Source organism: Caretta caretta, chromosome 19 (assembly GCF_965140235.1).
Source record: "Caretta caretta isolate rCarCar2 chromosome 19, rCarCar1.hap1, whole genome shotgun sequence".
NCBI lineage: Eukaryota > Metazoa > Chordata > Testudines > Cheloniidae > Caretta > Caretta caretta.
The window spans coordinates 2,088,591-2,101,732 of NC_134224.1; the positions used below are offsets into that span (position 1 = coordinate 2,088,591).

Sequence of the window (13,142 nt, forward strand, 5' to 3'; positions counted from 1 at the left end):
TCAGTTAATGATTCATTTGGCTGGTGCTACTATCAGCAGGTCTCAGAGAGAAACATATTCGAATGGTCTGAGCACAGGATTGGGAGCCAGGAGCGACTGAGGTCTAATCCCCACCCTGGTCTAGTCACTGAGGCCTGGTGTACACTTCAAAAGTTTTAGGGGTGTAACTAGTTAGGGCTGCGAAGTTTCACTTACATAATTATGCTGGTAAAATTCCTATATTGGTATAAGGGGCTTTGTACCAAAAGAGCTTATTTCTCTTTGCCAAACTGGAACAAGCATTACTCTCGTGAGCACTTTTATATGAGTCTACCCTGGTGTGCAGGGTTGCTGCTGTAAAACAACAGGCGCAGTAAAAGTGGCAATGGGCCAAATGCTCTAAAGGGGTTGGGGCTTGTGATGCTCAGCCTCATAACTCCTGACTCGTAGGTGCCTGGAAGACCACTGCAATTCACATTGCCTGATTTAAGTGCCTAGCTGCCTATACAATGAATGCAAAGTATCAGCGGGGGCAGCTGTGTTCGTCTGTATCCCCAAAAACAACGAGGAGTCCGGTGGCACCTTAAAGACTAACAGATTTATTTGGGCAGAAGCTTTTGTGGCTAAAAAACCCACTTCTTCATTCAAACAACCCACTTCAAACGTTCATTTGGAAGCGTAACACCATCTATTTGGGTTTCAATAGGGACTGGGAGTGGCTGACTCACTACAAAAGCAATTTTCCCTCTCTTGGTATTGACACCTCCTCCCTGACTGAATTGGCCTTGTCAGCCCTGGTTCTCCACCTGTAAGGTAACTCCCTTCTCTTCATGTGCCAATATATACTTATGCCTGCATCTGTAATTTTCACTCCATGCAACTGAAGAAGTGGGAATTTTACCCACGAAAGCTTCTGCCCAAATAAATCTGTTAGCCTTTAAGGTGCCATCGGACTCCTCGTTGTTTTTATACAATGATTGGGCAAAGATAGGCACCGAAACTGAGATTCACAAAAGCCAGCAGGCTAAGCAGGGAGCCACTGAAGCCAGCCTGTGGGAGATGGGTGCTAAATGCCACCCCCTCACAGAGATCGGGGCCAGTCCAGGTGGCAGGGAGCGGTGGCTCTGCTTGCAGTTCTCAGCCAGGACCCCTCTTTCGAGTTAGGGTCCCTAGGCCATTTTAGCATGAAGCCCAGGACACGGGGGGAGAAGGAGAGCAACCTCCCTCGTAACATTCAGCCCGGTGGTTCGGACGCTCACCTGGAAGAAGGTAGCCCCCCTGTTCAAGTCCCCCCTACCCCACCTGAAGGGGGAAAAAAATTTGACCAGGAATTTGCCTCCTCTCAGGTGAGAGCTGTGGGATATTCTGATGGGAGGAGTCCTGCAGTCTCTCCTGCTGCACTGTGGATAAATAATGAGTTATTGAAGCAGGGGGACTGGATCCTGGATCTCCCCATGCTGGGCCAGTGCTCCAACCACCAGGCTATGCAGCCGTTCTCCGGCCCAAGTGACCCTTGAAGGGAGAGAAGTGCTTCAGGAATTTTTACTGCAAAAACAGGAGCGTTGAGATCCCTGCGGGGTTTCAGCTGGAGTTTTATGCATCGCAGTGACCCCAGCCCTGGAACTTAGGGGCCCAGCTCCTTCTGAGCATTCAGCCCCAAACTTCTAAGCATCAAGCAGGTCTTCTCTTTGTGCTTCCCTTTCCCCATCTGTAAAACAGGGGCAAAAATACTTGACACTTTTCAACTCCAAAGCACCTTGCAAAGGGTAAGTAAACATTCAGCACTATCCCCGCATGGAGGCAGGTGAGGGGTGTTTGTTTATGTGTTTGAGTGACGTGGTCTAGTGCTGCAAGACACCCCTCGACCCTCCCCCAGACATTGTCAGTGCGGCAAAGACACGAGCAGAAACACAGCCAGTTTTGCACTGGCCCAGCGTGCCAGGGACACGTCCGGAGACAGATGTTGTACACAAAAGGTGCAAATGTAAATCAGGGCAAGGACTATGATAGAATTTATAGAAAGCTCCAGCCCATGCTGCAGCATGAGTAATGATGGAGGTGATTATTAATTAATCACGCTCGTCGGGGAGAGAGCATCAGTGTAAGGAGTAATTAAAATGAAACGCTGTACAGCAGTAGCAAACGATGATTTATGAAGCCGAGTAACTGCTGTGCTGCCTTCTCTCCCTTCCACAGGCCCAATGGGAAGGATTAACTGGGCGTATTGTCTTCAACAAAACCAGTGGATTAAGGACAGATTTTGACTTGGACATCATCAGCCTCAAAGAGGATGGTCTCGAAAAGGTCAGTAAAGTTTGTCCTTCCTGCTAGCTAAAGAGTTTATGAAAAAACCTTCAAAAGATCCACTCAGGCCCCCTGGAAAACGGTGCATCAGCCTCGTAACTCCTATATTTGCCTCTGTGTTCGACGTAAGGGTCTTTGCTGCTTTGGAATTGCTCTGCTCCTGTTCCCTGATGTACACACACACACACACCCCTGAACCCTCAGCCCAAGTTGTCACAACTAGTTGCCATGTAAGATTGTTGTGGTAAAACACACAGGAAACGGTGGAGCCACAGAAGCAGAAGAAACTCCCTGAACAGTCAGGAGCCTGGTTTTTTTCCCATGCCACTGATGGGAAGAAAAAAGCCCAACCCAAGTGCTGCCTACATGCCACAGTTTGTTTATGCAAAAAGAAAAGGAGGACTTGTGGCACCTTAGAGACTAACCAATTTATTTGAGCATAAGCTTTCGTGAGCTACAGCTCACTTCATCGGATGCATAAAAGTTTATGAAGTGTTTTCCCTGAGGTGACAGCAGCTCTTTAAAGCCCCTCTCTCAGTGTGATCTCCTGCTATGAAAATTGCCTAAGGCCTGGAAATATCCCCTGTTCATTACAGCCCTGATTGGCCCTCTTGCAGCTTGAGTTTTGGAGGAGATGATAATGTATGTTTATTTTGCTTTTTGATATCGGAGAGAGGGTACGAACAAAACGAGGGCAGGTTAGTTTCCTGGCCTGATTGGAAATTTCCCATTTGGATGTGGAGTGTCTGCAGCAGCAATCCTGCTGCTGGGGACGCAAGGTAGCAGCCCAAACGCTGCTCCAACAAGAGACTGCTGAATTGGAATTAATTTGCAAACTGGACACCATTACATTAGGCTTGAATAAAGACTGGGAGTGGATGGGTCATTACACAAAGTAAAACTATTTCCCCATGTTTATTCCCCCCCTCCCCCCCGCTACTGTTCCTCACACATTCTTGTCAACTGCTGGAAATGGCCCACCTTGATTATCACTGCAAAAAGGTTTTTTTCTCTCCTGCTGGTAATAGCTCACCTCATCTGATCACTCTCATTACACTGTGTATGGTAACACCCACTGTTTCATGTTCTCTGTGTATATAAAATCTCCCCACTGTATTTTCCACAGCATGCATCCGATGAAGTGAGCTGTAGCTCACGAAAGCTTAGGCTCAAATAAATTTGCTAGTCTCTAAGGTGCCACAAGTCCTCCTTTTCTTCTTACTACCCCGTAGAATCCTCCTAATTAGCACAGATCCCTGCTGGATACAGGGATATCATACCACTGAAGTTCAGGCCTGAATCTCAGGTGCTCATGAGGATTTCATTCCTGTTTCATGGACCACTTAAAAAAACAAAGAATACTCAAAGCATTAAAACTTCTAAAACATCATTTTCAAGGGGAGAGCAGTTCAGTCAGTGGACAAAACAGAGCAGCAAGTTGCCTGAATAGAACAAAGATCTGCACCGTGGACAATTCATACCAATAGTTATCTATTCACATGTGCTGTGCTCGAAGCAGGTTGCATATAGTGACATTACAGTCTCTGTGAGCTAGCTATCCATGGTTAGAGAGCCTTTGAATTTACCTTGGGGACTGATTCTTCACGGCTTTACCCATTAGGTGGTTGCTGACACCTTGCAAAGTGGGTTGCTAGGATTGGTGCCAGTGGGTAACATCAGTCCACCCTGCTCCCTGTGCCAGTGGACAGCTTACCACTAGTGATCCCGGTAGAGTAATAGGCAAAAATGGCAGACATTTTGGATATCTCGTGAATCTGAACCTTAAAGTACTGCCAAAATATCTATCAGTCAGCGTAGTTCTCCTCAGCTGTATGATAGAATTGCTGACCCTAGTGGTATTTATTACCTCCGTGTGTCACGTAATGCTCACTGGAAATTGCCAAACCCTGAAGCATATTCCTCAAGGATGCTCAGTTTTTATGTTTAATCTTCATCGAGTCAAGAGATTTTGTAGCTCTCTGCTTTTTTTTTTTTAAAAAAAAGCTTTTTGTCAACCCTAGAAAGGTTTTAAAGTATAGATGTTAAATCTCTGTGGACACTAAGATTCTGTTAATAGCTAATCTGAAATAATGAAATGCCAAACGGAGTGAATCCCAATATGTACTTTGCATTATGTATAATAGCTTATATTTGTTGAGCTTTAGGATTGTGCTTCTGATCCTGCTACCTCCTGGATGTTCTGAGGATTAAAGCAGTATTACCCAAACATAATTACATGTAGTCTGACTATCTGACTTGCACAGTTCTCTTAATGGAATATTTGCATTTTTTCTTTATTTTAATTTGTAAATTAATTAATGCAGACTTGAGTTCCATGCATTTCATTTTTCTTAAGGAAAATTTAGCAAGGGATTCTTCGCTGAGTAGGTAGCATTGCCAAAGGCTCTTTATATTATTGCTTCTCTTTCCTATAACAATAATAATCTTCTGACATTTTAACTGGCTGCGTGATTGGAAGGAGGGATGGAGGAGAGCCTGGCTTTTGTAAAATATTTAGAGATTCTCAGAAAGTTCACGGAAACTCTTTTAAAATTTATACTGTTCATGTCAAACAGCATTCGTTGTTCAAAAACCCTTTCTGTGAATGCAATAAAACCAGGTTTTCGCCAGAGGTTGCTGGGGAGATTGCATTATTTAAAAAAAAAATAGAAAAGAAAACCAATCAAGGAAACAAAAAACATAAATAAATAAATAATCCAAAGCTCCTGGCCCCGCAATGGGATTGGTCTGTGGGCTCTCCGTTTTCAAGGTTCCATCACTCATGTGGCCTCGTAGATGGAGCGACCTGTATATTCTGCGGTTCCTATTTGCTGTGTCTCTGTCTCTGTCTGTTTGGGGGCATAACAAGCCTCAAAGGGGCAGCCTTAGACAACCAGCCACAAGGTTTGACTATGACAGGAGATTTTAAACCTGCATTCTCGAGGTCTGGGAGAGAGTGCGGAGTAGCAGGTGCAGCAGGACGATGAGGGGCCAGATCCTCTTTAGGTGTAAATGTGCTTAGCACAATGGCGTCACTGGAGCGGTACTCCTTTATGCCAGCTAGGCCCAGGAGTCAAACTCTTCTGCGGGCCCTCTGCATAGCTGTTGTCAGGCCTTTCTCCTCCCAGAGCTTCAGCTTGCCCAGTGGTAAAAGGCTGTGTCACCAGCCAATCGTTACTGTTGGTCAAGTGGAGTGAGATCCCGGTAGGAAAGACTCTACAAAAGATCAGTCAGCTCTAAAATCGGGAGGCAGTGTGGTAGAATGGATAGGGCACTGGACTGGGATCCAGGAGATTTGGATTCTAGTCCCAGCTGTGCTGTTAAGCTCCTCTGTGATGATGGGTAATTCACGGCCTTGGCTTCCCCTCCCATCTTGGTCTGTTTTGTTTATTTGGACTGTGAGCTCCTCAGGGAAGGGCCTGTCTCTCACTTTGTTTCCGGAGTGCCTAGCGCAACAGGGGTGCTACACGCCACTGTCATAGAAATAAGAATACTGTAAACAAGTTGTTACCTAGCTACATACATGAAGGTGGAGGAAAGTGCGTTCTGATGTTAAACATAGCGCTGTACTGCAATCGTTTCCTTTCCAGTTAGCCTCTTTGCCTTCTTTTTTCACATTTGCAGTCATGCTGTTAAAAGGCCTTTTAACGACTGTAAAATATAGATAGTGGCTGGACAGAAAGGGGAGCTGAATGGTAACATCCCATGCAGCATCTGCTCCTGCAGCTGGAGGGCAGGCCGGCCGTGTGTGTTTGCATTTGTTTAAAAGGGAATTGGACCAAATATCGGTGATGATGCTGGACCAGTTCCATAGCGGGTGTAAATCATCCTAGCTCCCCTGGTTTTAAAGAGACTGTGACATTTTACCTCAGCTAACGATCTGGCCCTCTATCTCTCAGCAGAAGAGAACTGATTAAAATTAACACTTGGCCCCTATTTGTGACACTTTATAACTGAGCCAAATAAATTTATAGAGAGGAACGTAGGAATTCCCCAATTGGATCAGACCCCAGGATCCTGTCTCTGACAGTGACCAGTGCCAGCCGCTTCAGAGGAAGGGGCAAGAACTCCCTGATGGGCAGGTATAGAGTAATCTTCCCCCATTAGAAGTGGATAGCTGGGAGTTCCTGGCCGGTTGCTTTGAGTCCAGCTCATATTCATTCCCCATGTTACTAGTTTTCAAGTTGGTTCAAAATGGAGCTAAGTGAAATGCAGATGGGCTTGATCTCCACTCCATGACACTAATGTTATGCTCCTTGTCTGTACCTCCAGGGACTTTGATGCAGTTGCCCTGGGTGGAACTGGTGTCATGTGGAATCTGCCCACATACAGGGTATTACAGGAGTTCATATTTCTGAACTCTCTCTCTAATACCAGGGCCTCTCGGCACTTTTCTCTGCAAGGACACTGTGATCGCCTGCTGAAATCAAACACTCTCCCCAGGACAAAATTATTTGAATGGAGAAGTCTTAATTAATGTCTTGAGTATACATTGCAGGTTGTGTGCTAGATCCAGGGACGTTATTCTCTGCACTGGCGTAAATGAGTGCTCCATCCGTGGGGAAATGGCAGACGGGATTGACTAACAGTAGCAATCCTGCAATGCAAACCAGACAGGAGAGTTCATAAGTTTATAGTTCCCCTATTAATGTGTATGGTATAGCTTGACTTCACCAGACACATTTTTCACACGATAACAGATAGGAAATACATTGGATACACTATGAATTGTAAAAAGAAAAGAAGTACTTGTGGCACCTTAGAGACTAACAAATTTATTTGAGCATGAGCTTTCGTGAATGCATCCGATGCAGTGAGCTGTAGCTCACGAAAGCTTATGCTCAAATAAATTGGTTAGTCTCTAAGGTGCCACAAGTCCTCCTTTTCTTTTTGCGAATACAGACTAACACGGCTGCTACTCTGAAACCTGTCACTATGAATTGTGATGCAAGTCACATATATTCCAATTACGTCTAAGCCTAGTCGGGGGGCTGGAACAATTTGTACAGTGGGGGTGCTGAGAGCCATTGAACCAAACTATAAATCCCATATATGATGGAAACCGCTTCAAGCCAGGGGGTGCTCCCGCACCCCCAGAACCCCTGTCTAGTGCTCCGATGAGTCTACTGCTGCAGAGAAGGTTGCCCACAAAACAGGGCAGTGGCTCTGCAAGCTTGGATCTCATTTGGCTGCGTTTTTTATTTTTTTAAGAAACACACGTTTTCATGGGAATCCTTTATTTCTTGCGAAACGTGCTGGTTTTTAAATGAAAACACTTTCAGACTTTTGAAAACGGAAACCAACCCCCAAATCCCCAGCATTTTTATGTTTCTCTGTTTTTTGTTAAAACCCCCAAAATTCCAGCAGCCACCGTCAGAATGTTTTCTTATTTTTAAAATTTTCATCAGAAATACCATTTTCCAACCAGCTGTGTTCTCAGCCTTTTCCATACCAGAATTCTCCTCCCACCTTGCTGCACTGCCCTCCCGTTTAACAATATGGGAAGGATGGATCGAGACCACAGCCCCTGTCCTCTGGTCTGTATGACCCACAAGACTCCTTCCAACACAAATGACTCTAAATACTGTCTGAACACATCCCTTGAGTGCAGCCAAAGCCTGTCTTTTGCTTGAATACATCCCATGACCTCTTTTTGGTTACTATAGGAGATGGGCCCAAGCTGGAAAATTATTATCTAAATTTTTAACCCTTCACAAGTTTGGAAGTGTTAGAATCTGGGGTTTCTGGTGCCAACCCTGCCATTCACCAAAGCTTGGGACATATTTGCATTGGGAAATCTTTGATTCAGGAATATCTCTAATCACTGTGAGGCTTGGCCAAAGTTCACTCTTCAGTGTATTCTGAGCTCCTGTACTGCATGGCGCTATTGTCCATTCTTGAATGAATTCCTGAACTCTAGATATCATGGACCTCCATATTTGTCCACAAGTATCAGTGCCCCCATTTAGAGGGCAGCAAAACGGAAAGGCATTCGGTATTTGTAATGTCTGCTCTGCATGGGTGACCGTTGGAGTGGTCTGCAACTGCAGGATTAGTGTAACTTTCTCTTCTGTTTAGCTCAGCCAATGCGGTGTATTCAGCTTTGCTTGCATGTGCAGCAGAAGACAGAAATAGCTACCATTCAGCCAGGGCTGTGGGATTCTGGAAGAGACTGAACACCACATGTCAAGTGTCTAGTAATTTGTTTCTTTGCTTCATTTCAGGTTGGAGTGTGGAACCCTTCTGATGGTTTGAACATCACGGAAATTTCCAAGGGGCGAGGGCCCAACGTCACAGACTCACTAACCAACAGATCTCTTATTGTCACCACTGTACTGGTAGGAGGCTGCAAGCTTGTATTTCTCATCCATATATAAATGGCTGGAAATATGTGACTTCTCTGGTGCTTTACAATGCTGCAGTAGATTTGCCAGTCCCTTTGCTTTTGGCCTTATGTTTAGGGGCTCTCTCCTAGCTCCCCATGCTATTGGCAAGGTCAGAAACCTGCGCTGGTCACCAGTAAGACACCAACAGTTGCCACACAGCTGAGTGCCTGAGACACCACAGCTCTTCGCTTTACTTAAGATAACAAGAGATAAGAGAGACTGAGATTTCAATGTGCTAGGGACTGTCATGTGCACACTGTTGGCAAATATTGGCTCACTCATGGTGACCAATTAACCTCCACTAGTTAGCAACATTTTACCTCCCATGGCTGCCCCATGCAAAGGTGTGATGGCCCCCAGGCACCTGCTAGCACATGGCTGATCTGGATGGGGTCATAAAGGGGAAGGGGAAGCTAGTGCAGAGGAGGCGACCGTGGAGAAAAGGTGTGTTCTCTCTCCTCCTACCTGGCTGGAGCTGGATAGTCCGTGGGTGCTTTTTAGCCAGTAGTTTGAGTTGGTTTGTCTGGGGTTTGAGTTTGTGATTTTGGAAATCAAGCCTTGAGGAAAGGATGTGAAATGACCGGTAGCTGGTGAGTCTGTCTGCACAGTGGCTTACAGGCCCTTCCCTGCGTAGAAGTGAGGTTGGACTAGAGAGAGGGGGAGACCTGCAACCATATCACTCTCTGCTGCACACTCTCATACCCACATGCTGACAGTGCCTCCTGGTTTATCAGCTGGGCAGGGCAGGTGTTAGCAGCCCTGAATCCCACAGTTGGTCTGTAGGACAGTTCCAAATGTTTCATTAGCAGTAATTGACACGGAAGGTGGACAGAGTCTGAGGGAGGAGATCTCCTCCCTCTACACACGTACAGATCATCTACTGTACGTGTGTAGAGACGGGTGCTACTGCCCAAGAGGCCTGTGCTGGTCTGGTCGCCACCTGACCCAACTTGCATTCCTTAGGCCCAGGTGCCACGCCAAACTGGCTCCCTCCCGTCCCTCTATTTCCACACCAACCACGGGGCTGGGTGAGGAGATGGGGTGGGAGTGCTGCAGTGTCTCATCTTCAGGAGACAGAAGAAAAATGTGCACAAAGGACTTGGCTTTGGGGGTCTCCTTGCTCCTCTGACCACCGGTTGGGGACAAGGGGATGAGGAAGTGGAGAGGCCACCTACCACCCTTCCCCTTTATCCTGACAGTAGAGGGCCACTAGAGGAAAGAGGCTGGGGAGAGAGGTGGTGAGCTGAAGGCCATGTTTGAGAAGGAGTTGGAGAAAGGTGCCATTGGTGCCTAAGGGGGCACAGAGGGAACCATATCCTCTCTGCCCCAGACCCCCGAAGAGAGAACTGAATGGCTTTGCTGTCCCATTTCACTCTTTGGGGAGATCTTTCCCTCAGGCAGCGTCTCAAACGTTCAGTGGGAGCTTTCTACCCACAATCCCACTCTGCACCACGGCAGCTGGCGTGAGGACTCAGATGGTGCATGCATTCCCAGAAGCCCTGGCCCTTCCCAGGAACGGGCTGGGGCGATCATTTAGTGCATCTGGTAACAGATGTATTCCTCCCTGCAAGCTGGGAGTGCTGCTCTGGGCACTTTAGCCACCTGAAGAGAAGCCAAAGCTAGTTGATATGCTGAGCAATGACTCTGAGGCATCAGAGCCCACTATAAAGGGTGAATATCCTGCAATATTGTCATTGGTCTTAGAATTCACAGTTTGTGGGCTGGGGAGGGGGTATCCTTTTTTGCATTAGTGGTTATCAATAAAAGATATTGAGTCAATCTGTTTGGTATAAAATGGTACCATTGACATCAATGCGGGAGCATTGATTTAGACCAAGAGAAAATCTGACCCACTGAATACTTACTCAGACAATCAGCAAAAAGAAAAGGAGTACTTGTGGCACCTTAGAGACTAACCAATTTATTTGAGCATGAGACAATCAGGTACACCGAAGACCTGGTGGAGATACCTGCTTTCATTGCCTGGTAGGCAGGGCTGGGTTTATGGCACCGTTGTCACTCCAGAACTTCGGCACGTCCTTGCTGTCGTGACTGAACAGAGCCCTTCTGGGAGCTAGCTGGTCCTTTCTAGAAAAGATATACACTGTGCTGAGTGAATGGCTAATCTGTCTGCACCCAGAGGCATTTCAATACCTGTGTATCTAAGCAATGGAACTTAAAGGAGAAGAAATACGAGAAGGAGAGGGAATCTGGTGCTCAGAGAGAGCGTGAGGGTGCTGGCTGGCCTCAGACAGGGCACAAGCAGGTGCTGCACAGACTCCACATGTATGGTGCTAAGCTGCAGCATCTCCTGCTGTTCCCACACTCCAGAGAAACGGCTGCTCCTTGTCCACACGTGCCAGCCAATTCAGTGATTCTGTGTGTTGCTGGCTAGAAGCCACCACACTTCCAGTAGCCATGAGGCTGCTTCTTGTTCCCGCTGCACTTTTGAAAACATCCACGTCAACTCTTGTGCGGAGTCTCAGGCATGTTCTCGGTCCCGGTGCTGGGCTGCATGACCCGGTGCTCGGTCCCAGCGAGGGGCTGCATGCACTGGGCGCAAGAAAGGCTCTTAACTCGCATTCCACACAGGTTGTACAAGTGCCCGACTAACTAGCAGGAGAGGGGTGGGTGTCTGCTTCAGGTGTAACTATTCTCATCACAGCAAAAAAATAAGAGCAAATGCATGCCTCAGTGTCCTCCCTTCTGGGGCCTTAGTGGCTCAGGGGATTAAGAAGGGGCTAGAGGGTCTCTTCCTCTCTCTCACTGATCGAAGGAGGGGCACATTCTCTCACACATAGTCATCAACATCAGGTGGCTGCTCAGCAGCCCTCTATGAAGTGGCTTGTCAGTCTCCGCAGATTTTCTGTTGGACATTTGCCCCCATAACTCCAAGGCCACAAAAGCCCCAAATTAGCTGCCCTGCTGGCAATCTTAGCAGAGAAACCAGTGGCTTCATGGGCCTTGGAGACTGAATCCTCCTCTTGCTTCTAGATGAGGCCCTTCAAGGTCAGAGCTGAAGCTCCGTGTCAGGAGGTGGGGTGGGTACCACCGGGGTGCTTGTCCTGCCACTCCCAGCATTGTATCTGCTCTGCGGGTGCTTCATGCTCCAGCGCTGCCAAGCCGTCACTTCTCACTATCCCAGAATTCATTTATACACACGGGTTAGAACTGCAGCGGCTGTGTTTCTTTCCCCTCGTAACTACGTAGGTGACAACCTAGCCAAAAGTAATTGAGTTATCCAGCAAACCATGGATACTTAACCAATCTCCTCTGTCTCCAGCTGTCACGCTGTATTTAGTTCTTGCCTTCACTACTGGATTTGATAGCAGGCATCAGATCAGAATGAATTTTTATTTAACATCTAATGAATTATGACTAGTAGCATTGGTTTGTATTTGGCTCTGTTACACAATGCTGGGTCTGCCAATCGGCAGCAACAGCAAATAATGCTGTGCCTAGAACAAATAAATGATTAAGGAAACCTGGGCAGGTTGTGTAGATCTGGTTTGAAATTCTGTTTATGCCAATAATTTTTCTGGCCAATTTCCATGCAGTGGCTTCAAGGAGCCTCTTCTGTCAAAGAATCGTGGATGTTAGAGGTGGGAAAGAATGGCTAGGTCATGTAGGGTTTAGAGAGTATCGTCTTTTATGACATATTGTCTAGGGTTCCTAAAAGGATGTGTGCATGTGAATTGGGTATTCATAAAAGAGAAGGACAAGTGTTTGGCTCAGTGCAATATTACAAGCACTGTGAAATGTATCCTCTGCCCATCTCTTTGTTCATGCACCTCGAGTCTCACCTAAAGAACCCCTTTCCGTTCCAGTTCTGGAGCTTGCACATAGCTTTGCCAATGCACCGCATTGCCAGCCTACAGCTCCTGCTATTCCAGTGGGGTTCTTCATGTTTGACTTTTACTCTGCTTGGGCTCTCCAGCAGGGTGATAGCCCTCTCCTTCCCAGGGTGATAAAAACTAAGGAAGGTAATGATTAAAAAATGTTTGTTCCATCGTTATCTTACAAATGATGCGCTCGTGCTGTGACACTGCTATCCAATAACACCCCCGTGTAATCACATCTCCCATCAGAGGCTGGACAAGGTAGCTGTGTAACCTGATCCAGTGTAGCAGAAAGGATGGGAGATACAGGACTTGACAGAGCAATGATCTGGTCTGGCATGTTGAGAGGTTGGATAATGGAATTAGATGGACCACTTGGGTAATGAGGCCTGACTTCCTAAAATGAAACAACCACCCAGCCTAAAAATAACCCAAACCTGGCACACAGCTGCTCCATCTTCTCTGTGTTCATTGTCATAAAACGTTTTTCCCAGCTGAGTTGCTCTGCTCAAACGCCTGGGTGTGAATGTGCTGCAGGAGCCTCTGGTTGTCTTAGTTTAGCCCATAACATGCTGCTTTCATGCCTTGCTTCAAATTCCTCAGACCCAAACTTTCAGAACAAGCCAAAAAAAAA

General features: G+C 46.7%; 1 protein-coding gene across 4 annotated transcripts in view; it reads left to right on the plus strand.

The window, feature by feature from the left end:
* Positions 1-13,142, plus strand: part of GRIK3 (glutamate ionotropic receptor kainate type subunit 3) — a 276,204-nt gene that overhangs the window by 158,212 nt on the left and 104,850 nt on the right. For all 4 annotated transcript variants that reach the window (XR_012665519.1, XM_048825738.2, XM_048825737.2 and 1 more), the window contains 2 exons: positions 2,176-2,283; positions 8,508-8,621. Coding sequence is in view for 3 of the 4 variants with exons in the window: in XM_048825738.2 (XP_048681695.1) it covers positions 2,176-2,283; positions 8,508-8,621 (222 nt within the window). In the remaining variant the exon portion in view is untranslated. The remainder of the gene's footprint in view (positions 1-2,175; positions 2,284-8,507; positions 8,622-13,142) is intronic.